A 25,727-nucleotide genomic window follows, 5' to 3' on the forward strand; every position below is an offset into this window, starting at 1 on the left:
TAAACACACGTGAATGTCTTGGGTAAAAGGAAATCTTTTATTATTTCACTAAAAAGAAAAGTTTTAAATAATGAGATGCATTTACAGATTTGCCTTTTGTCTGTTTTCCTTTTTCTTCTACAAGTTAAATTCAGCTGTGAGATCAAATGCTGTATGAGTGAAAGAAAACACTTTAGAGGCAATCATTTAAAAAAGAAAAAGTATTGTTGTCTGTGCATATACAGTATATCTATATCTATATATATATGAATATCTGCTTTCTGTTGTTTCAAGCACTACTTTAAATCACCGCTCTTACAAACCTTCTTCAGCACAGAGGGGAAACGGGCATTTTTTTTTACAAGTGTGTGTTATTATGAATCCCGACGTCATGTCATGTTTAACCACAGTTTGTCACTTAAGCTCAAAACAGAAATGGTGCTATAACTGTAAGGTAAGACCATTCTTCAGCAACATCTTTCAAATCCACTTTATTGCTCTTTTATTTATATGTGAGTTGCCATTTTTATCAGAAATTGAAGTGAACCTTTAAACCAAACTTTCCTGTAGTTGTTTTTTTTGTTTGTTATTTTTAAAGACACAGACTTTATTTTGCTACTTTTGTCACTAAAAGTCGTTGTGTATGGTTGCAGAATTAAAACAAAAAAAAAATGCAGTTTGCCTTTTGTGCTAATGGATCCTGGAAATAAAAGGATTTTTGTGCAAACGCCTTCAGTTGTCTCCTCTTTCTCTGTTAGGCTTCGTTTGGACTGGTAGTCCAAATCCGATTTTTAAGCATAATCCATACACTAGACAATGTCAGTATATCTTATGATGTGAACAGTAATCAGGAAGATCAGATTCCAATCCCACATGCTTACAAATCCTATTTTGGGCTACAGTCTAAACAAGGCCTGAGTGTCTGTGCTCATGTCCCATGTCTTTTCAGACCCTGTCATTCCTCACCTGCCCACTAGATGTCAGTGTAGCACCCCCTCTCCATCCATCCATCCCTCCATCCACCTGACTTGCTCACCTGTTTTCCATCTCCGGAACGTGACCCCGCAGCCACAGTGCTCAGAATAACGAGCCAACAGAACCTGCTTCCTGAGCTCCGACGGTCACAGCAGCAAAGTTAGGTAAGAAATAATCCTTAAAGGAAGGACGTGGAAGTCACTGTTGGTCAGTGTTATGTGTCAGAGGACATCTATTCACACACTGATGATGGCAGCTTGTTGTTTTTGTGGGTCAAAAAAAAAATCACACGTCAACTCTGCAGGGAGGCGGCCATTTTTATCACATTTACTTCCACGTCACAGCAACTGTATCTTCACTGTCCAGCACAGGCAAGAATAGATAAAGGAGAGGGTTAATAACACTGTTTTTATAATGATAATAACAGATGTAGAGGAAGTTAGGAATGATACTGGTCCATGTAGGTGATTAAAAACACAACATTTAAAGTACATTTATGTTAATGCCTACGATTAAATGAAATTCAACAATAAACAGTATTTATTCTCATAAATTATTCATTTAAAACAGTTTTTTTCTCTCTCTTGAAGACCCCCTTGCTTCTAAGACAAACCAGACCCCCCAACCTGACCCCCTGTCCACGCACACACACTTTTGTAGGTTTTTGTTCACAAAAGGTCAGAGGTCACAGAGGTGTTGGTAATAAATGGCTTAATAAATTTAAAGGTGGACCAAAGATTATGTGTTTTAATTTCAGTATTACTGAAAAAAGTGTTTGTTTTGCTCCGAAACGATATATAGTTTACAATAAGAAACCTATTTAGAGAGAAATTTTAAAAAACCCACACTGAATAACTCATCATAACTTGATATTAAGTGATGGGCCGCATGAAATTAATTGGGATTTTCTAATAAAAATAATAATATAATTTTAATAACCTCAACCACAACATTGTGATCTCTGGCTTGGACTAGCTCTGCTAGTCTTCTACCTGCCGATGTGTCCCTGGGCAAGACATTTAACCCCACGTTACGTAGGTATGAAAGACAGTCGATAGAAAATAGATCTCAGCTTTGAGTGAGAAAAAATTACCATGTGGAAAAAACCATTCTTAAAATAAAAGTCAGACTGAGAAGACGACAAATGCAAGATTTCAGAAAATCTAAAAATGCTAAGACTATCACCTTTTCTTCGAAATATTATACTTATTTTTATTCGTCCTCCAGTTTTGAAACGACGGCACAGAAAAAAGCTTCTTCTCTCAAGTGCAGAACACTGTCTGCTGCCCAGCGTTACATCTTTAATGACCGGACCGGAATCATTTATGAGAGTTTTTCTTCTCCCGCAGTCTTCAGCGGTGTTAACTTTGCCCGTTTGTGACGTGATCAATCATCCAAGCAAGATGTTGTGTGTCCCACTTTAGCTCTCCGGGGCTGCTGCGTCTCATATATACCCCTCTGTCACAGTCCGCTGCTGCTGCTGCTGCTGCTGCTGCTGCTGCTGCTGAGGCCCACTGAGAGTTCAAAGCTCACAGATGCTGTTGTGTTGGTCACTGAGATCATTCACGGCATCACAAATGCTCAAAGTAAGATTAACTCTAGTGCTTTAATAAATCCAAAATGTGCTCAAGCAACACTTTACAACACAGGACAGTAACATCACGGTGGTCATTTTGTAACAAGGGAGGAAATATTCGAATAGAATCTGATTTCTAATGCAGTTTCATGCTTGGTAATGAAATAAAACTTTTGATTTTCCAAAGCAATCGCTTGGTAATAAGAATTACTGAAGGCTGCAAAATATAATTTCCAACATATAACGTTAAAAAACATTTTTTATTGATATTACCAGGCTATTATTTGGCAACTACTGTTGAAAAATGCTGGTTTTACCATAACATTACTGTCCTATTGCAAAATTATTGCTTTATAAATGGCCACCACCTTTCACCACCATGTTTCTACAGAAGCCAACTTTTTGTGTTTTGGAAAATAAACTCTGTTCCTTTCGAGTAATCTGTTTTTTAAAAATTGGATGTCGTCTTCAGGTTTGCTCAGTTAGGCCGATCAGGAAATAAGAACACAGAACATCCACCAGGGGGCCAGAATTACATTTGAATGGAACTTTATGCTTTATTTATTACATCAGTAAACCTTTTTTCTGATGAGATAATAGTCTCTCTCACTTGTTCCAGGTTCCATGTCACTAATTCTCACACGCTGGACCTTTTAAAGGAGCATTACGTGAGTTTTACCACTGATTTGGTGAAGTGAGGTGATTTTGGTGTCTACAAATTAAATTTCAGTTTCACCTGTAGTCATAATTCTGGTGTTTCCGATCTTACCGAACTTACCACAATGCCTTTCAACAGTACCAAAAACTGCCATTTTGTTCTTTTAATTCACTTGAATCCAAACTGTAAATTCTGATATCTTTAAATCACAATAGCTAACGGTTGACTTTTCTATAGGTTCATATTAGTGTAAAACTGACCATTTTTCACCTGAAAATTCATCACTGACTGAAGTCTGTTTCTATTAATTGTTTTCTTTCTATGCATCCATATGCAGGACACCATCATCTCTCTCTCTGTCTGTGCACACACACACACTCATCAGACTGTCAGTGAAGATTATCTCCACCCCGACAGACAGGTACTTCCTCTGCTCTCCCTCCTGCATCAAGGTAAAACACACACACACACACACACATACACTCCTTCTCAGGAAAAAAAAGCCCTGAGAGGAAACAATAAATAATGAACAGGAACTTTATTTGTGGTAGCACTTTACAATAATAGATACAAAGTGTTTTACGGACAATACGGCATGAATAAATGAAGGTGGAACAAAGGAAGTGAAGTTTGGGAATCAAATGTAAGGTTTTAGAAGGAACAATGGGGGTATTTTGACTGGTCTTTAGCAGGGACTTTATTCCAACCACATCAAAGCATAAAGTGAATTTCCTAACATTGTTTCCATTAGCATGTTGTCACTGTTGCCGGGTGACACGGGGAAAGTCTAGACAGTGGAGCAGAGGAGAGTGTAAGCTGCCATAAAGGTTTAAACCAGGGGGCTAATGGTCGGTGTTAACAGGAGCAGGAGGAGGCTTTTAGAGCAAACCCCCACACCCCACTCTCACACACACACACACACACACACAGAACCTACACCTCCTCGTCCTCTCACTTTAACCCAGATCTGAGTTGTGAGTCCTTGCAGCAGAGGCCATTGACTTCCAAGTTTTCTGCTGCTCATAAGAACAAAAACATATTTAAATGTGCAGAAATTGGGACTTAAGCTTAATTTGTAGCATTTCATCTCTTATATCCTATATGTTATATCATGAGTGTTCTAAAATACTGCTGTAATACACAAACTGAAGTCCATCTGTCATCTGTCCATATGAATTCTAGGAAGGTTTCTAGAAACCACCTTCCGAATTCTAGTAGAACCTTCCGTATTCTAGGAAGGTGTCTAGTAGAACCTTCCTAATTCTAGTAGAACCTTCCGTATCCTAGGAAGGTGTCTAGTAGAACCTTCCTAATTCTAGTAGAACCTTCCGTATTCTAGGAGGGTGTCTAGTAGAACCTTCCTTATTCTAGTAGAACCTTCCGTATTCTAGGAAGGTGTCTAGTAGAACCTACCTAATTCTCATACAACCTTACTAATTGTAGTAGAAACTTCTTAATTCTAGGAAGATTTATAGAAACCTTCAAGTAGAATCTTCCTAATTTTCTAGTAGAGGATGGGTCCCTAAGGATATTAATAAAGTACATAATACAAATACAATATCAACAGGAGGACAACAAACTGTTACATATCACATTTTTAAAAGTTATTCAATCAAAAATGTACTTCAATATTTAATTAACATCAGCCAGGAGTTTATTCTGTCGTCCAAAATCCAGTTGGAACAGTTGCAGGTGGTCAAAGTCACCACCAACAAGCTGAAAGGTCACAAAACCCCCCAGGGAATGATGGTGTGAGCGTGTGTGTGTGTGTGTGTGTGTCCGCAGGACACTGCAGTAGAATGTCCTGACCTTCACTGAGAGTGTGGCCTGTTGACTTGGACCTCAGCGTGACGCTCGGGTCAAACCACCACAGTGTGTTCCACAGGTTTTGGATTGACAGCTCAGTGAAACACGCTGCACCTGAAAACACTCTCCGGTGCTGTTTTAACCTTATCATCCCTCATAATGCACGAGGGATGAGCAAGGAGTAAAGTTGCAGTTGAACAATAAATCTTCCTCCACTTCCTGATATTTCTCTAACACAATAGAAACATGGGTATAAGGAAAGTGAGGCTCTGTGTCAAGTATTTTCTTTTTTGTTGTTGTTCACCAGGAAACTCACAGATCTGCTTGACCTAAAAGCTCTGACATCTCAAGGGGTTATCACACACTGAGCTGCCAAAAATACTCAGAGTGTTTGTGTGTGTGTGTGTGTGTGTGTGTCAGTCTTCAGACGAGACAGAGAAACACAACCTTGACCCAGACGCCGACAAAACAAGTGGAGGGTTCAGAGACTGTGTGGAGAATGAAAGGCAGGAATGACACATGAGAGAGGGGGAAAAATGAGGAAAGATACAACAAGAATGTCAAACTGAGAAGATAAAGAAAACAGGTGAAAGGAAAAGAAGAAAATATAGAAAGTGCAGGAGGAGAAGTGAGTGGTGTTGGTTTGGAGGTCACGGCCTCTCCCCTGTTGGTCTGATGGATCCACACTGACAACCTCAGACCACTGGAGACTACTGTGTGTGTGTGTGAGAGAGTTTTAGAACACACACCTCTTCCTCCAGTTTCCCTCGAGGTGTTTTCCTCCTTCATCGACTGTGATTTTTCGAGCTCTGTGTCTCTCTCACACGCACACAAACACATACACACAGAGGTCAAAGGTCACACAGGAGATACCGTACAGACACCAGGTTTCACGTCCATCAGTGTGTGAAAAGCCTTAGAATGGAAGTGGAAACAGTCGAGTATCACCATCATTTCATAGTTTCATTTCACTTCACAATATATTATTATATTCTATATTAATATATTATGTTGTTGTTTTAATGTGATTTCAAGTACAAAAGTAGGTTATTCTAACAGGTGTAGATGTAGACCCAATCAGGTTTGTTTGTATTTTTAAGAATCATTACTGTTCTTGTTTTGGTTTGTGATGACAACAGTTCTGATGTCAGTTATATTATTTTGTTAAGTATAAGGTTAAATTCTTCTTTACTCACTACTTCTTACTGACAGTATGATCGGTATCAGTTGTCGGCCCAAGAGCTCCTGATAAATCGGCAAAAAGTCCCTACAGTAATTCTTATCGTTATTTTCAGCGTGTATAGGAGCAGTAGCTGCAGTACCACCTTCCACCACTGAGTCGTCTCTTCTCGTACAACGGAAGAGAATGAAAAATAGAAATAGAGAAATAAAAATAAATTGGAATCGAGTGTGAGAGTGAATGGTTATCTGTCTATGTATGTGTCCCCGTGGGTGTGACTCCGCCTATGATTGCTGAGATTGAGAAAGCAGTAGAAGACAGAAAAATGGATGGATAATTCAGGAGATTAAAGTCAGAATTCTTAAAATTAAAAGTGACATTTACTTTTCAGAATTCTCGCTTTTATCTTATTTCACTGTATTTACATGTGGTCCTGATCCTGTACCACACTTCTCCTCCAGTTGTGCTGAATATTAGGTTTTTTAATGGGATCCTCACCTGACCTTTTCCTTTGGATCTGCCTTGTGAGGCGTCTGGCTTCACACGCACTTATCACAAACTAGATGATATGATAACAGTCATGATGATGACACTCACAGTGATGATGATGATGATGATGATAGTCACGGCAGCCGTGATGTTTATTTAAAGAAATGGGTTCACACTCTGTGAGGAGTCTGTATCAGTGTGTGTGTGTGTGTGTGTTTAATGTCTGACACATTAGATCAGTTTTAGGCTGGAAGTCTAATGACATTATTTGTAATTTGTATCAGACTCAGGGTTTGTTGTAAAATTTTAACTTATGAACTATTTATTTTGGTTACAATTACTATATGAGAATAATAAAGATTATGAGTAGACTGTATGAGACTGTATGTGCAGGATATGAACATATGTGTATATGTCAACTGCTCTGTCAGCAGTTTTCCATCACATAATAATAACTTTAGTTATTAATATTTACTCTTTTAAATGCGATGACTCTCCTCAAACGGTGTGACCTCACAGATGCCATGTTGGATCTGAGGAGGAGCGAGAAAGAGCTGTCGCCTTCACCTTCGTCAGCACGCCTGTCTGCGCTCACTGCGCAGTGCGACACACACGTACGAGTCCACCACTGACACACACACACACACACACACTCATGTTGTCTGTAGGTGAATCAGGACAGACTTCATGGATTTAACAAGTTATGAGAAATACAAGTGTCATTACAAAACTTGTATTTCAGAGGCAACAAATAAAATACTGCCACTTGTAATATCTCCACACCTGGTGCTACTGTTACTTGTGTTGCTACTTTTTACCACCTTTAAATAAAAAAAGGAACGCTTTGTCTCTTGAATGCACTGAATCTCAGAAACGATCGAGTGAAGTTTTAAAAAGAGTCAACAACGTTCTTGAAAATGACCTTTAAGGACTTCACAGCTCCATCGTGTTTATCTTTCTACACAGGCCTGCTCTGCCCCCTGCTGGTTGATGGTGAAAACTACAGTTTGATTGCTGTGCCTGACTGATGATGACACCTCACATCAACCCCTGCTGTCTGGGCAGAGAGACAGGTGAGACAAGGTCATGTAATAGTGAACATAACATTTATTAATGGTACAGATGAAAAGTGAAGCAAGGAATACACGTTTTACAGTTCATTCTCATCGTGTGCTGATTTTTACAAAGAAAAAATACTAAACACCAGTGACCCTATCAGCTCTAAAAGTAAAGTAAAGATGTTGTGTATTACTTTGTCAAATGTTGAAATGAGGTGAATATCACTGCGTTCAGGATTGTTGGTCAAGCAAAATTGAACACAAGAGTTATTATGGACATTTTTCAACATTTTATTTTTACATAAACTGAAGAAATAATCATTAATTAGATCGTATTTGCAGTTAAACAAAGAATATTAATTATTCTCTTTGAGCTGAGCACAGTGCACATGTGTTTTTGCGCTTCTCTTTGAAAGGAGTAACATTAGTTATCATCCAATCATCAATGGCACAATCTAAGCACCACCATGACACTGGACATGTTCATTCATTCATTCATTCATTTTGTACCACTTTATCCTCCACATCAGGGTCGTGGGGAAGCTGGAGCCAAATCCCTGCGTGAATATCCACAAACAACAAAGAGAAATGGAATAAAAGTTGTAAAGTAAAGCCGGTTAAAGGCAGAGGTGAGTTTTCCCCTCCAGTGTAAGTATTAGCTTTTGTTTCTTTTACATTTTAAGATAAAAAAAAGATAAAAAAATGAGAATGTCAGTATGTAAACATTATTCAATATTCACACTGAAGTAAAGGTCTGTTGGATTTACATTAAAAAATGATGGATATCACATCCACTCAAAATAACATATTCATGTTCTACACTAAAACTTTTCTTTAGCATAACTTCCACAGGTAAATCGTACATTACTGAGTTCTAAATGTTGGCACACTTTAAATATCCATGTGTTGAAATGACTTCTGTAAGAGGATTTGTAATTTAAGAAATGCTTTTGGCCCGAGGAGGCAGGTTTTTCTCCGTATGACTGAGACACGCAGATTTAGTATAATTATGTACAGCAACCCTCCATCTTCCATTTTGTGAATAGTACTAACATGCTGAAATGTTTACTTTAAAAGTGATAAAATAACAGTATTGGAGTAAATATCAGTATCAAATCGCAATATTTTAACGATTTAAAAGTACAAATTGACTTAAAACTTCAATTTGACGACAACGTTCAAAGAACAAAAGTACTATTAAGTGAGTGATATCAAATCAACTTTATCTGTAAAGCCCTTTAAAGTAACAGACGCAACAAATACATAAACTATTGTATATGAAGAGAGAGAGAGTGACGTTGATGTTTCCAGCAGCAGTTTAACGTGCAGGTATAATCCCCGTGCACAGGGATTAACCGTGAGTGTCTTCATGGAGACTGGAGCAGCTTTTATGTGCTTTAACTCTCAGCGTGTCTGTCTTTACTGTAATCCTTCCTGCTCTCTCATCACCCGTGGCGAGTGGAAACACACCCACGAAACACTCCCACCAACACACACACACACACACAGTGTCTGTGCTACAGCACCAGAGACACACAGCACTGAGCATGTTTGCAAATATCCTTTAAACATTATATTAATTATCAGTAAAGTAGTAGCAGTAGCAGGGGTGGTAATAGCAGTAGTACTTGTATATATAATAGTAGTATTAGTTGTAGAAATAATTGTTATACTATGTATATATATATATATATATATATATATATATGTATATATATATATATATATATATATATATATATATATATATATATACGTATATATATATATATATATATATATATGCTATACTAAAAGAAAGTATAAGTACCCACAGAATAACTTGTACAGTATGATACTAATATTTGTAGCAGTAGATGCTGATTAGTAGTAATAGTGGTGTCATTATTTGGCATAATTATACTGTGAAATGTCAGTTTATCTTTGCCTCATTTTAGTTTAATTTTTCTCTCTTTTTTTCAGATTTCTCATTTCATTGGTAGATTTTTCAATGTCAAACAAATGGATAATAAAAAATATTGATTTATTCTTTTTTTTAATTTTATAAGCGATACAGAAATAAAAAAAGTAAGTGTTGTAAAAACGTTTATATGCTTTTGGAACTTTTTTTCTACAGCAAACACAACAAAATCTGCTTCATTCCTCCCACTTTTTAATATAAACTTTATTTTTTAGAAAAAAACTTGGTTGTGCGCTGAGCAAATGACTTCAAATGTACCTGCAGCAGATCAAACCGAGTCTGTGTTCTTATTCTAGAAAGTTGATCCTGTAAAGAACCTCCTGCAATAATCTTTAGTGAAGTGTACATTCAGAGGGAAACTGTAGTCCGGTCTAATGCAGAGACAATTATCCAGGTCATGTCAAAGGCCGCTCTGAAACTGGAGCCCCGCAGACACCCAATATCTGTGAGAGGAAACACTACTGTACCATCATCACTGATACCGACTGCAGGCAGGAAGTGAAGGCAGTGCACGTCTGTCAAAAGAAAAAGCTGATACAGCTGTTAACAAATCCAACTCATTCATGTTGTTTATGTTACTTTTTTAGGGAAAACTACAAAACAAAAACAGAAACTCCACTGCCTGCTCTTTCAGAAACACCGCTGATAAATAAACGGGGGTGAATTTGACTCAGTATAAACCTCAAAAGCAGATTGTGGGTTAAAGAAAGTGCAGTACAAGCACTGATTCCTCAATTAATGACTGTGCACGGTGGCAGAGAGTGGTTTATCTGGGCCGCGGATTTGAACGGTATTAGTGTAATCTTTCTTTCTTTCTCTCTCTCTCTGTGACCAACAGGTCTGCTCGTCATCATCTATCCAATACATCCCTACTTTATCTTTAGAGGAGAGGAGATCATGGCACATCTGGGCTGATATCTGTCGCCACTAAACACTTATGGATTCAGCGTCTTCCATGCAAGGGAAACACTGTGTCAAGGTAACACACACAAGAAAAATGGATCTAATCCTCGTTATAAGATCCTGGAAACACTTTAAAGTCACAATATTTAACTATAGAAAGTATATTTTTCATCACATGTCTGCAAAAACAGCCTGTATTTGAAATAAAGTTGATTTAAATGTTCTTGTTTGAAGAAAAAAAGTATCTGCCAGTGGGGTAAAGCAAGTTTTCTGTGGCAAAATCTCGCCATTTTCAGGCTATAATGTGCCTTTAAAATGAGGAAAATAGGACAAAAAACAGACAAAACTGGCCAAAATAAGTAATTTTTACTTGATTAATCTGACTATAAAATGTTATACCTTAGAATGACTTATATTTTGCACACACACACCATTCTGTGACAGTGAATTTTACTTTTACAGCACATACAAACCAGGAGTTGAGATTTCATCAAACCATTTTAGCTTATTGCTGGTAATTAAAGCTTAAAGTAAGCTGTAATATCTTATTTAAACAAAGTAAGTTTAATTATCTAGTGCAAAACATGCTTGCCAAGATCATTTTTTATTTTTAGGCAAAAAATTAGACAAATTTCAAAGAAATTAGGCTTATTTTTCTTGCTTAAAATTCCGTTTTTAAAGTGTTATTATGAATTACAGTAAATGACACAAATTAACACAAAAATACACATAGTAATGTCTTAAGGCCAGCCATAGCTAGATATAAAACACAACACATTAAAAGTAAATGTATATTAATGGCAACAAATATGTTGTAAACAATTTACAAAACAAGTGTATTTTATCTGCCACATATGCTGATCCTGATCATCAAAACAAGGTCACTCTTGGTACAACCTTATCTATGATTAAATATAAAAATCTATGAATAAATCTTAAAAAAAAAAAGAAGATAATCACCGCCTGCCTGCAATCAATCAAATCTGCCCAGACCTTCTAATTCTCAGCTCTGTGGCCCAGTTTGGCACCAATCTCTTAAACCTCCCCCTCGGTGCTCACCCCCCTCCCCTCCCACAGCACAACCACAGCACTGCATGGTGAATAATTGACGAGCGCTCCCTCCCCTCCTCTCTCCTCCTCCTCCTCTCTGTGTCTCTTTCCATCACTTTGTCTTTGTGGTGTCGCTCGTCGGGTGTTCCGGGCAGTGACAGCCCACCCTCCCCTGCCCCCAGCTGCTGCCATCATGTCCAGTTTCCACCTACTGGCGGCTGCATGTTGACAGCTATCAGCGGGGGAACGGACGGAAGCGCAGGAGCCGCAGCAGGTAAGAACAAAGCTGCAGAGTTGATTTGCTCCTAAAGTAGTCTTTTATTTTGTCTTTACTCACGACAGCAAATCAAAAAATAGTCCAGTGTAGATTTAGTGATAAAAAAAAAAAACGCCTTCCTGTTTGGCCTCAGCTGTGGTTATATAAAATATCTTGAGATGTATTTGCAGTTATTGTGAAAGTTTTGCTTCTGCTAGAAACATTTGAGTAACTGTTTCAGACTCAGGGTTTTGTATTGTCTTTTTGAGTCAGAAGTGAGGAAGAGTAGAAACAAGTAAAAGTGTTTGCTTCTTTTATTGTCCACAAATCACTGTTCACATGCAGTTCATACACATGTGTTTTAGACACTGAGAAACCACTGTTGAAGAATGAAAATGCTGTTTATTGTTTCACAATGAAACTTTATTAGGTGACTTGAATATATATGTATATATATATATATGTACACACACATAAATATATATATATATATATAAATAAAGCAGTTATTCAGAGTTGAGTCTGGCTGAAAGTTAATCTTTTGATGTCAAAGTTCCCTGTGAGAATGTCACCAAGTCCTAGTTCTGCTTGCTTTCAGAAAGAGAAAAGTTGGCGTCATGAAGGAGTTTGTGTTCCTCCTGCTGCTGCTCACGGAGGGTTCCTGCAGGACTCGCAGCAGCTGGTGTGAGCTGGGCTGCGAATGTCGAGGAGATCTCAAGTTCACCATCTGCTCCAGGGCTCTCCTCACTCAGCTGCCCAGCAGAGTCGCTCCCGGCACTGAGCTCCTCGACCTGTCCGACAACAACATTTCCGTCATCCCCAAAAGCTCCTTCAGCAAGAACCGCAAACTCAGGGTCCTCCTGCTGCAGAACAACAATATCAGCGTGGTGGAGGAGGGCGGCTTCTCTCAGCTGGAGTTCCTGCAGAAACTCGACCTGAGCTGGAACCAGATCGCCACCCTCAACGACGGTTTCTCCGTCGGCCTGACTTCACTGCGGGAGCTGCAGCTTTCCCACAACCGCCTGACAAGCCTGGACCCCCTGATCTTCACACACCTGGACGGCCTTCAGAGGTTAAACCTGACCAGCAATGCCATTCAAACCATCCAGGTGAGGTCATTCTCCTCCATGAGCACCCTACGGCAGCTCCACCTGGAGGACAACCGGCTGACGTCTCTGAAGAGCGGCATCTTCTCCATGCTGCGCTCCCTGGAGGTCCTCAACCTGGCCGGAAACCAGATCAGAGAGATGGAGATAACTGTTTTCAAGCCACTTGTTAGCCTGACTCTGCTGAACCTGGCCAACAACCACCTGTCCACCCTCTCCTTTAAGACGTTCCAGAGCATCCACACTTACAGCACCCACATCCTGCTGGAGAGGAACCCCTGGAACTGCGAGTGTGACCTACAGAGACTTTTCCGGAAGCTCCGGACCATCCAGAGGCTCTTCCTGGACGACTACTACAACCTGACCTGCGAGGCGCCTCCTGTCCTCCAGGACTACAGGCTGATGGATGTGGACTCAGAGTTGTGCATCGCAGAAACGGTCACCGTGCTGATTATTACCGTCACTGTGGTGATCACTGTGCTGGCTGCCATGCTGATGGGCGAGAGGAAGAGGAAGAAGAAGAAGAAGAAGCAGCACTGGACGCAGCAGGGGGAGCTTTCAGATGAGTCGGACTATTGAATGAAACACACCTTCCTCCTTATTTTATTTGCTCCTGTCTGAAAGTTCACTGTCTGTTATTTCACGTTTGTTCTCAGGAACTCTGCAGGTTAAATCCCACAGCAACATCTGCAACATCTGCACCTTAGAAGCAAGATTTGGCATCGTGCAGTTCAATTCTTTTCCTTTTTTTATCGAAATCATACTGGAAAGATTTTCTTTCTGCTTTGCACCAAAAAGCCTACATAAGATTTATTTAACACTCTCACACACACACACACAATACATCTGCACTTTCTTTTTTCAATAGAATTATATTTATTCAAGTCGCTCTCCAATGATTTGAATGTTAATAAGAAAAAATGTGTATTTTGTCATAAAACCTTTAAATAGTGACTATAATTTTTTTATGTAAAGTAGTGGTGGTGGTGGTGGTGTGTTATTAATGTCCCTGATGTGACTCTAAATTTGTGAAAACAATAAATGGGATGTTGTGACAGTTGTGTTTGTTGTGTTTTTCATAAATTGAAAAACAACACAGAAACACTTCAGTCTATGGCGACCCCTGCAGGTACAAACGATTTACTGCACTGGCATAATGAGGATTTTCCAGATGCACCAGGATGGGTGGGGTTTGTTTTCTTATTATTCCTCCAGTCATTCATTTTCTAAAAAGATCCAAGGAAAATTGTTTTAGTTTATTTTGATTCAGAATTATATAGCTATCAAAAATGTGGGGGTTTTTTTTATCTTATAGAACAAAATTAAACTGTTTTTATGTTTAAAAAAAAAAAGGGAAAAGAAAACAGTAACTTCCCTGAAACTTACGTCAGACATTAATTTTCAATAATAATTATATTGAAAAGATTATTTTGATATATGAATGATCTATTTCATGCATATAATATTATATGATATAATATAATATAATTTACGCCGACTTTTATTGTGAAATTATTAACCGGAAGCGGGCTCATCGTTTGATGTCATTCTCTGAACAGGTGGAAGCTCCGGTTCAACGAGCCTCTGTTGTTCACAATAGAAAGGGCTCGGAGCCGGGGAAACACTTTAAATTCACATTACAGTGAAAGAAACGCGAACTCTTTGCCTTAAATCACGCGTTGTTCGACAGTTTGGAGTAATTATGAGCGGTTTCCAGTGAGAAATTATGCGAGCGAAGAGCGAACAAATCAACACAAACTGCGCAGTCATAGTTTAATGGGAGCGGTGACCTGAGCAGGTGAGTAAACCCTTGTACATTGAACGTCGTGTTTTATTTCACGATAAATGTTCACACTGTGTTTTAAATAGTTAAATTGAGCCGACACGCGAGCGTTAATGACAGAGACATAAACACCGGGAAGCCATTTCCTGCTCCATTTGTCTCAACTAGCAACGACAGTTCAGTCAATTTCCTGAATATACATTGACTTCTGGATGATATACATCTAAAATAAAGTGTGTCTGTAATATATTAAATAATTCCACGTTGGCTTGTCAGTGACCGACAGACTGTTTTCAAACTGGGGTCCGAGGACCTACAGTAGCCCTTGTGTTATTAATAGTATTTATGTCTTTTATTTTCATTGTCCTTTTAACTTTGACATGGAGTTAAAACAACTAAATATAATTACTAAAAACAAGCAATAAATATATCAATGATGAAACAAGTCAACAACAGATTATTTTAAAAAGTGAGACCTGAGCGCAAAGGAAATGTGTTAAAGTGTGTTTTAATGACTAAGATGGGTTTTTAAATAGCACTTTATAGCTTGGCATACTTACTTACTAAGCACTTACTTACTTCTAGCTCTTGTTTGTACCCAAATGTTGAAATGCACTTATTGTAAGTCGCTTTGGATAAAAGCGACATGTTATGTAATGTAAATGAGGCTTGAAGACTCTCAACCAGGTATTTAAATTTTAATTCCTTCCACTTCCACCTTGACCGCTTCATACGTCACAAAAATGCTAACGTCAAAGTCTATTTATACCACACTTACAAGTTTGTGAAACCTCTGCTCCATTATCAGCATCCTGTGTTTGCTCTTACACACCAACAGTGTCTATATTTATGTATATGTATATATATATATATATATATATATATATGTGTGTGTGTGTGTGTGTGTGTAAAAATAATATAAATCATAACTCACTTTTTTTGTTTTACAAATAAAAGAGAAAAGACCACGTTAAATATTTAATGCATCATCATGATCTCTGCCAAGTAGGTTATGTTTTTACCAGCGTTTTCTTGCGACATAGGTTATGTCCCGAGGAAGAAATTAGTATATTTTTGGTGATGATCCAGATTCCAGGAATTCAGAGTGGCCTCGGTGGTAGTTTGTGCTTTCTCTAGTCTGGTCGTGTTGCAGTCGCTCACCCTCATTTCCTTATCTCACAGATATGCCTGCTGACGACAAGGTTGCCATCCTGACAGATGACGAGGAAGAGCAGAAGAGGAAGTATGTCTTGGACGATCCGTTCAACACCCTGTCGGTGGGTGAGCAGCAGGTGGATGTGTCCACGACACCTGCGCCCCCGGCTGACACGCCGACGGAACCACCCTCAGCTCTACAGCGTGACAACATTGACTGCTGCGAGAGGATATGCCTCCACATCAACAGCCACCTGCTCGTCTCCAAAATATTCTACTTTTTCTTCTACGCCGCCTATGGATCACTGCATCCCCTGCTGGCCGTGTACTACAAGCAGCTCGGCATGTCGCCCAGCCGCAGCGGGCTGCTCGTCGGCATCCGCTACTTCATAGAGTTCTGCAGTGCCCCGTTTTGGGGCGTGATCGCCGACCGCTTTAAGAAGGGGAAAGTCGTCCTGCTGTTCTCTGTGTTCTGCTGGCTGGTGTTCAACTGCGGCATCGGATTTGTCAAACCCGCTGAGATAAAGTGCGTGGAAAAATACCCCGTGACGACGACGGCGATGCCCACGACCACCGTGAACCCTGCCACGACAACACTTGTGTTCAACAATGACACAGATCTGGGCAACTCAACCAACCACACCAGGCGTCGCCGGAGCCTTCTGGACCTTCCTAGTATTTTTAAACACCTGGACTTCACTGTGCTCTCCAGGTTTAAACGAGACACTGACACTGACACTAACTCAACATCACCCCCGTTTATGCCGTTAAACACCACCCAGGCTGTGCCAAACACCACCCTGTCCACCACCACAACCACCACCTCTCCTGGACCAACCACTGCCAAGGAGTTCCAGCCCATATTCAACCAGGACCAGGTGGAGAAAATCTTTCTAATCATTCTGCTCGTCATCATTGTTGGCGAGTTCTTCAGCGCCCCGGCTGTCACGATCGTGGACACAATCACTCTGCAGTACCTCGGCAAAGCGCGCGACCGCTACGGCCTGCAGAGGATGTGGGGCTCCCTGGGCTGGGGCATGGCCATGCTGCTGGTGGGAATCTGGATCGACCACACGCACGTCAAAGTCACGGTCGAAGGCGAGGGCTGCGTCGTGCCCGAGTACCAGCACAACTACCAGCTGGCCTTCATCGTCTTTGGGGTGCTGATGGGCTTGGCGCTCATCGTCGCCACTCAGTTCTACTTTGAGAAAGGGGGGAACCATCAGCACGAGCTTCCGGAAGCGGTGGTGGAGCAGACGCCGGAGACCAGCACCTCAGACCAGACTTTCAGCAGCCCCGACGCCCCTCAGGAGTTCCAGTACAGTGACCTCCTGAAGCTTCTCTGCAGCGTGCGCTACAGCTCCGTGCTGTTTGTCGCCTGGTTCATGGGCTTCGGTTACGGCTTCGTGTTCACCTTCCTCTACTGGCATCTGGAGGACCTGAAGGGGACGACCACGCTGTTTGGTGTCTGCTCCGTCCTGAGCCACATCTCTGAGCTCGCCGCTTACTTCACCAGTCACAAGTTCATCGAGCTGGTTGGACATGTCAGGTAAGAGCCAGTCAGTGACCACAGGATAATAGTTACACCGCTTCCCAACTGGGACATTAAAATATATTGTCTCATATCATAAAAAGCAAGATGTTTATTTTAGAGGTGGAAGTTGGAACATATTTGCCCTTTTATTCACAATTTTTGCTTGAAAAATGACTGAAATGATTGATAACACTCTCAGAAACGTGTGATTATGCCTTCGTTTTTTGGAGATTTTACAGCTGTAACAAAACTTAAATGACAAGAACCTCACATTTCCATGCCCGAGCACGAGATATGCAGAGAGTGTCTGTATTTCTTCTCTTGCAGCCTCTTTTGTACACATGGAGTAACGCAAAACATGCTCTGTGTTGTCTCATCACCCGAAGTGAGTGTGCCTGTGGTTAACTGGATGTTGTTCACCGTGCAGCAGTTGCTGCAGTGAGCTAGAGTCAGAGCGGCGAGGAGACAATGGCCTCATTGATGGTCAGCGTTTCTCTTCGGAGCGAATTCGGGGCCGGACCTCACAGACGGCAGGGACATTCGAGAGTGTGGTGTTAGATGACAGACTGCACAGATAAACACACATCGCTTGTCTGTCTGTCTCTGGAAAGACACCCTGAGACAACGGGGTGTTAATATTTTATTGTATTTAAATAAAATGTAAAATGGGAATCTTGAGTGCGTCACATGCCGCTGACTAACAACCCGTGGGAGAAGGTTCATGAAGTTGCTGCTTCTGTCAGAATGATCAGAATGTTTAATCTCGTATTTATCTCGTAGCTCTTACAAAAGAAAAAAGTGTATTGTTCACACAGCCCTGCAGCAAAGCAGAACATGAAACTGAAATTTAATCAGACAGGTAAATATTTCACAAACGGGGCCTGTGGCATGTTTGCAGACAGACCCAGACACAGAAACCTGCATTGTTTGCTGCGTTTTCTGTATTTTGCAGCGAGCACACTTCCTGTTTTACCAGAAAGAGCAGAAACCGACACACGCTCAGGTTAGTCTTCCTGCCGTGCGACCCCGCGTGACTCAGTTTGTGTGAAACCAAAGAGAGAAAGATCATGTGCTGTCACTTCACCGATGAGCTCATCCATAAAATTGAAATGACAGTGTGACAGTGTCAAGTGACGTTGTCATAAAGATGTTACCTGACAGTCTAAACAAGAATGTTTTGAAAGTAAACAGTTTTGGTGTGGGCAAAATTCTCTTTTGTTGGTTAAATTGAGGCAAAATTGTTTAAATGTGAAGAAGTTATATTTAGCACATTCTATCCTCAAAAAATAACAAAAATCGTACAATAAAACGTGAGGGCAGGGCAGCAAACAAAACCGTCTGTCTGTGTGTTCTCAGTGAACTCGTGTCTGGGTGAGCAAACACTGTGCAGTCAAGTGATGAACAAAGGAAAAAAAACAAAAAACAATGGCCAGCCCGAGGGTGTGTCCCGTTTCAGATTCAGGTTTGTCTGCTCTGCTCTGCTTCCAGCTTTGGTTCAGCTCGTTTGCGTCATAACAACATCGCCCCCAAAATAACCTTTTTCTTCATCCTCGGCCGAATCAGCAACTTGGCTAAATTACTGGAGGTGCTTGAGATGAGGATTTCTCTTCATTTTACTTTCTTGTGCACAAAATTCCTTGCACCACAACCTGTCTGCCCCAATCACTGAGCTCCGTGTGAGTCAGTTTGTTTTGGAGCTGTGTTTGGTTCCTAGTTGGTTATTGTAGACGTAGATGTAAAAACTATACATTTCCACCTTAAATTGACACCGTAACGGTCGTCTTACAAAGAAAATAATGTCATTTATGAACACTCTGTCCTCCTTTGCTCCCGCAGAGTGCTGTACATTGGCCTGGCCTGCAACACAGCGCGGTACTTGTACATCTCCTATTTGCAGAACGCCTGGACCGTGCTGCCCATGGAGGTCCTTCAAGGTAACTTCCGCTCATTTCTCCGGCCACGGGGGGGAGGGGCTTGGAAAAAAACAAGGGAACACGAACGGAATGGGCTGTTTGTTCAACAAGGACTCTTATCAGACGGCCTTTTTCCTCTGTGGTGGTGAGAGGCGGGCCGGAGCTGCAGCTCAGACACTGATGAGGGTTCGTGGAAAAGCAAATACAGAAAAGAAAGCCTGCAAATCCTCACATGTAGGAAGAGTCAGTCAGCAAATGTCAAACACTTTTCTGCCCAACTTCTGATCAATCATAACTACTCATTTCTTTCTGACACTATAGTGAGTACAGTAGTACTGCTGTAGACACTGCAAAATTTCCAAATGATCAATATTAGGAATACAAATATTCTGTTAATCACATTAAAGTCAAGAAAAAAATGTGAAAAACCAAAACAGAAAAGCAGCAATAGCACAGCTGATCTGTGAGTCAAGTGAGTCATAGTAGAGACACCAATATAGTGTATATATAGACAGTCGTGTGTGTGTGTGTGTGTGTGTGTGTTGGAGACATCCGCCCTGACAAAACACTGTGACACCTCACAGAATAAATAGATCACGATTAGTTTAGAGATTAACGGTCCACTGTGAAACATTTGAGGGTGGGATTACTGGCATAAACTGAATGCCCTGTAATACCCATGCGTATCTTTGTGTAAGTTAAGGAATAAGCCTTTTAAATGAAGTCCACCATCTTACCAGCCACAGTAAGTGCACATTGTTTGGCTTCTTGAAGTAGAATGTTATTATTATGCAAACAAATGAACGGCTCTGCCCACTTTAATCTAAAAAGCATAAACCAACACAGAAGAAGGAGGAGAGTAATAGAGTTTGGAGAGTATTGAATGTGAAGGTCACCGTAGTTTAGGGAGCGGCGGGCGGAGCCTTAATTTGTAGCACTCTTTAAACCAATAGATGTTGCTTATTCTTACACACTTGACCTTAAGGGTTTAATTGTCACATAGCTTATTTTGACAATAAACTCAAAAAGGTAAAATACTGTGAGTCAGAGCAGAACTGATAATGAGCTAAAAGAAATCAGTAAAATTTGGGTCAAAGTTTGTCTATCTTTACATCTTAAATTTATCGTTTCCCTCTAAACGTAACTGTGCCGACTTATAACATCATTTATTGTCACAGAACAGTAAAATGTATTGCTTTCCTACCTCAGTAAAAGCTGCAGTTTTAAATGGATTATTTCTTACATGCATATATAGAGATAAATCGTTTTATTGTTGTCTAAAATTGTTCCACAGTAATCACATACGGCACAATACGACGTGACAAATTACAGTTTGCCCACACAAAACAAAGCACAGCTTAGAGAGCGGAAATCACCATGTCGAGGATGCAATGAATCTTTGTCTGTGACCTCAGTTATGCACCTTTGCCACAGAAGATTGTTTTCCTGAATAGCACATGAAGCATTTTCCCTCCACGTCACTCACTAACTGCTTATTTAACCTCAGCGAGTGGCTCCAGCCGCTCCTTCAGCTTCAACTGACGCCTGTGCCTGTCCCCCGTGTGTCCTCCAGGTGTCACTCACGCTTCAGTTTGGGCGGCGTGCATCTCCTTCCTGAGCGCCGCAGTCCCTCCAGCGCTGAGGACGTCGGCGCAGGGAATCCTGCAGGGCCTCCACCTGGGTCTGGGCCGCGGCTGTGGAGCCATGGTGGGAGGAGTGTTTGTCAACTACTTTGGTATGACACACTAACGGTTGTGGCAGTAGTACTTTTGGTGTCCAAACTCCAAAAACAAATAAATAAAGATGTGTAAACACCACTGATGTTTGTGTTGCAGGTGCTGCAGAGACATTCAGAGGAATAGGCATGGCCTCACTCGTCATCCTCCTCATATTTTCCTTCATCCAGTGTTTGGGCGGAGGGATTGAGGGCAAAGGTGGGGCAAACCTTGACTTGCTTCATCCTGACATATGTTTGGATCTGATTTTTACCTGATAACACGTGTGTAATTTCCCCCTTTTTTGGCTCTCAAAATTCAATGGATTCCTTTTATTCTGTGTTCTCAGAGGACAAGATGTTGGCCGAGAACGTCCCAGTCCCCTCCAGCCCGGTCCCCATCGCCACCATCGATCTGGTTCAGAGCCACAACGGCGTTGGTGGCCCCACCCCGGGCCTCCATTCTCCCGTCTTACCCGTCAGGAAGACCAAGCACCAGGAGGATCAGGAGGACGTGACCCGGCCGGCGTGGATGCTCTCCGGATCCCCGTGGGTCACCGTCGCCTTTGCCATCTTCCAAATCAAGGAGATGATGAACATGGCCAAACTTGGCGGACCTCCACCAGAGACTCGCCCCCTACAGGTGAACAGAGCCACAACTAAGACTATTTAGAGTGGCTAAACAATGTTAAAATACTAATTTAGTCATAATAACGTACTTTTAGAGTCCATCGTAAGTTCTTTCATCTAATGTCTTGTTCTGTATCAAAAACTCAAAAGAGAGCGAGTGTTGTAGATGATCAGAGCAAGACATTTTTGCTTTTATTCTCAGTGTGTCGCCACTTCCTGCTGTTTGGAGCCATGGGATTGATGTTACACACTCAGAAGAGACTCTCGTTCATTCATAATTTCGTTTTAATTTGAAGTTTCCACATGTGGGTGTGCTGTCAGTGGAATAAGGGGTGTGCTGATTCTTTTAGCTGCAGCGGCGGCAACAATAGATGTCGTACGACGGCGGCGGCGACGCCCGTTGTGTCTGGCTGACGAGTTTTATGACTGTGTGGGAAATGTTACTTTACCTTTCTCTAATCTGATCCCTCTGGTGCTTCCTCCTCTAAAAACCGACTGCCCACACACACACACAATGAAGAGAGGTGAGACATTTTTTTTTAGCGTGCAAAGGTCGATGGAAAACTACTGTGTGTGCAGGGGGTGTCTCTCTGTGTGTGGTATGTGGGCGTGTTTGTGCATGCGTACGTCGACTGTGCGATTGTGAAAAACTCCCACGCCTTGAACTGTGACGTCCTGTGAGTCGCATGCATGCGTGCATGAATTGCTCCCCAGTGATGTCACCCTCCCTCCCTCCCTCCCTCCCTGCTGGCCCCACCCTCTGGTGGTGATGATGGACCTGCTCAACTCTACCTTTGTGGCTTAGACCAGGACCCAAACTGTATTTATCCAAGTGTGTCACAGTAGACATTTTAAGTTAAGTATTCAACACATGAAATTGAACAGTTTTTAGCAGGAGTCAATTTAACACCACTTCGGTTTAGAAGCATATCCGCCTCTTTTCGTGTTAACGTTGTTAAATTTAACACTATTCCAAAGTGTCTTTAGTCCTTATTGACTGACTATTTAAGTGTGACTTAAACGCTGTAAAATCCACTGTTGAAGTGAGGATTAATTCTTCAGACAAGGATTTATTATTTATTATTATATTTAAAAATATATGGGCCCAGATCATTTCCGTCTCTGTTGCTTGGGAGTGATATTTGTGCTCGGGTTCAGTCTTCTGTTGGTCTGAATCTGGCCAACGCGCAGCTTGACCTTGTCCTTCCTCTCCTCTCCTCCTCTGTGTGTTCCTGTCTGCACTTGTGTTGCTGTGAAACCGCATCAGTCACGGGACCAAATACTGTTCCCTGTACAAAGTGCATATTTAGACAAGGACGCTTCATCTTCCTCCACCCAGGTGAAACAAAGAGCCTTAATTTGCTCTCTCTCGTGTTTTTAGTCAGGAGAGTGTGTGGTAAATATTCTAAACAGTCACTTTAAATGTATTTTTGTGCATCCAACAACTTAGTGTTCAGATAAGTTATAAAGTTAACAGACAACGAACAAAATGGCTTCCCGTCAACCACCATCACCTGTTTCCTCCTCTTGTTGCCAGGTACCTAATGATCAGGAGGCGACTGAGAGCGTTAATATGGAGGAGGAGGAGGAGGAGGAGGAGGAGTCGCACAGAAATTCAGGTGACGACAACACAGATCCACCGCCAGCCACCTCAGAACCACCCACACAACCTAACACCACCCACCCAAATGAAGACCAAACGCACCCGTCCTCAGACAGAGGAGGGCCCACAGAAGACCCAGCTGTTATAGCAGAAAACACAGACTGACGTTTTAGGTTTCAATTATTTTTTTACCCACTTAAGCTTCAAACTCTAGGTTTTATTGCTGCAAAAACACCCATCTCAACAAATCACAGAGTCTTAAATCTTACGTGTCGGGTCCTTTCTGAAGTGGGATCAATGGTTAATGGTTTTTAAGACTTAGACTTGTTCGAATGGGTGTTTTTTTTTTGCAGTTGGGACTTTGTCGTGAACGATTAAATGACAAAAAGAGCCGTGTTTGGGCCGCATTTTGCAAATCCGACACGCCTCACAACTGCACTATATTATTATTACAACTGCCGTTTGTCGGCGGAGTGTGAAGGAAAGTCCTTCGAGTGTGAAGAATGTGCCTCTCAATAAGTTATTTGTCGATTTATTTATATATATAAACATAAAAAAGGGAAGTCAATTTGTAGATTTTAAATGAAGCAACAGCACAATCGTGACACATTCCATTCATTTTCACTGGTGAATTAGGTTTAAAACTTGAGCAGATATTTGCATGCGTTGTTATAAAACGGTTCCCAGTTGTTAATTCACCACCCGTATTTTTCATATTGACTGTGGACCAGAAACCAGAAACTTCAGGAAATATTGGGTTTTAAATAAAACCTTTTAAATATTCATACTTCGGGTATGACTTTTCCAAAAAAAACCACAGATTTAATGTTTTCTGCTGCAGGCCGCAGTGTTAGCTTTTTATGAGACGCGACACACCTGTTCTGTCAACAGTTTGTTTAGAGCTATTTTAATCTGGGTTCAGGCCACATTAATCTTAATTTAATCATGAAAAGTTGTTATATGCTGCTGCCAGACTAGTTTTTAAAATGTACTCTTTATTTTATTTATTTTTTTGGCTGCAACACAAAAACCATTCCTTAAATTGCATCATGTGAGGGTTTTAAAAAAAGGGATGTAAAAGTCTGAAAATGAACCTGCCGAAACTTGCAGAAACACTGCTTTTATATCTTCTTACCGTCTCTCTTTTGCTGAATCTTACTGTGTCCTTGGCAACGCTGTATTAAAACGGTGTCTGTGGACGAGGGGGTCTGAAATAATAATATTAATAATTATTATTATTATTATTATTATTAATAAATGAAACAGTGTTTGTCAAACTCGTGACATCGACTTCAGTTTCCAGCGCAGTCACAGTACACTAAGTGGATCTGCGGTGGAAAGATGTCACAGCATGCATTATTTCAGATTTCACCATCCTCGTGCTTGTATATTTTCCTGATGAGCACTTAACTGTAGAAGGAGCTGGAAATGAAGAAGTGCCTCATTTTAAACTGACTGTACGCCTTTAAATCGTCTTTGTCGTCTTAACTTATTATTACAAAGATGTCAAGCAAGGATCCCTTTACTGTGAGAGAGAGAGAGAGAGAGCGCTCTGTCATCTTTATTGCATTTATTGGGGGTTTTTTGTTTTTGTTTTTTACCGTGAAGGTCAATTTCACTGCTTTCGTATTTAAATAACTGCCAATAACTGACACGCCGTACCTGCTGTCTTTGATTTCAATGCCAAAAATGCCCAGTATTCCGTGTTTTTGAGGTGTTTCCCCAAGTAGGAACGTATGTTTGGAATTGAAGAAATTCTGTTTACTGTTGATAGCTTAAAGATTAAAGGAGGTTTTTTGGGGGGAAAAATAGCAGCAAAGTGTGTTTCTCTTTGTGTGTGTGTTTAAGTCTTGGAAGCCAGTATCAGCACTAGAATGCAGTATCACTGTAACCACCATATTACCAGAATTATTAAAGGTGTTGATGAAAAGCACACGCCTGTGCTGTGTTTGATTTACCGCCAGATTATTTCTTATTTTCATTCAAGTCGTAGTGAAAGATTCATTGTGTGTAAGAACTAAAGCAGTGATAGGGATTGTCATGTAGTTCTGTTTACGTTAATGCTTTCAAAAAGTGGAATTTTGAAGTACTTTTCCTGCCATTTTAACGTCAACTTTGTCAGAGCGCTGAGGCCTCGCCTTTTGACGTAGAGAAAGTCCTTTGATAGCTTTTAATCATCAAGTTTGACGCGGCGAGCTCAAACGTGCTAGGACGAGTGTGTTTTTGTTTTTCCAAAATGGCTGACTTCTGGGTGGGCGGAGCTAATGGAAGTACATTAGAAATTTGTTCGGAATCATGAGAGCAACAAGCGTACCAAGTTTGGTTAAAATCGGAACAACTATGTGCGACTTAGACACGATGGAAAAAAAATCAAAACAGTTGCGTTTAATGCAATTTTG

At 40.9% G+C, this 25,727-nt stretch overlaps 2 protein-coding genes across 3 annotated transcripts; both read left to right on the forward strand.

Moving 5' to 3' along the window:
* The first annotated feature begins 7,305 nt into the window (after positions 1-7,305).
* On the forward strand, positions 7,306-14,036 carry LOC131451476 (leucine-rich repeat-containing protein 4C). Of its 2 annotated transcripts, none has more exons than XM_058622304.1 (5): positions 7,306-7,736; positions 8,252-8,350; positions 10,520-10,660; positions 11,662-11,908; positions 12,489-14,036. In XM_058622304.1, the coding sequence occupies exon 5, from the start codon at positions 12,508-12,510 to the stop codon at positions 13,573-13,575; it is 1,068 nt and encodes a 355-aa protein (XP_058478287.1). In that variant the 5' UTR covers positions 7,306-7,736; positions 8,252-8,350; positions 10,520-10,660; positions 11,662-11,908; positions 12,489-12,507; the 3' UTR covers positions 13,576-14,036. The 2 variants fall into 2 exon arrangements, with proteins under 2 accessions (XP_058478287.1, XP_058478288.1); XM_058622305.1 differs by having other exon boundaries at positions 11,790-11,908.
* Positions 14,037-14,538: 502 nt separating this feature from the next.
* On the forward strand, positions 14,539-25,261 carry LOC131451460 (major facilitator superfamily domain-containing protein 6-A-like). Its single transcript, XM_058622303.1, has 7 exons — positions 14,539-14,794; positions 15,962-17,483; positions 19,305-19,402; positions 20,955-21,116; positions 21,217-21,315; positions 21,446-21,738; positions 23,263-25,261. The coding sequence occupies exons 2-7, from the start codon at positions 15,964-15,966 to the stop codon at positions 23,491-23,493; spliced, it is 2,403 nt and encodes an 800-aa protein (XP_058478286.1). The 5' UTR covers positions 14,539-14,794; positions 15,962-15,963; the 3' UTR covers positions 23,494-25,261.
* Positions 25,262-25,727: the final 466 nt, after the last annotated feature.

Source organism: Solea solea, chromosome 2 (assembly GCF_958295425.1).
Source record: "Solea solea chromosome 2, fSolSol10.1, whole genome shotgun sequence".
Classification (NCBI taxonomy): domain Eukaryota; kingdom Metazoa; phylum Chordata; class Actinopteri; order Pleuronectiformes; family Soleidae; genus Solea; species Solea solea.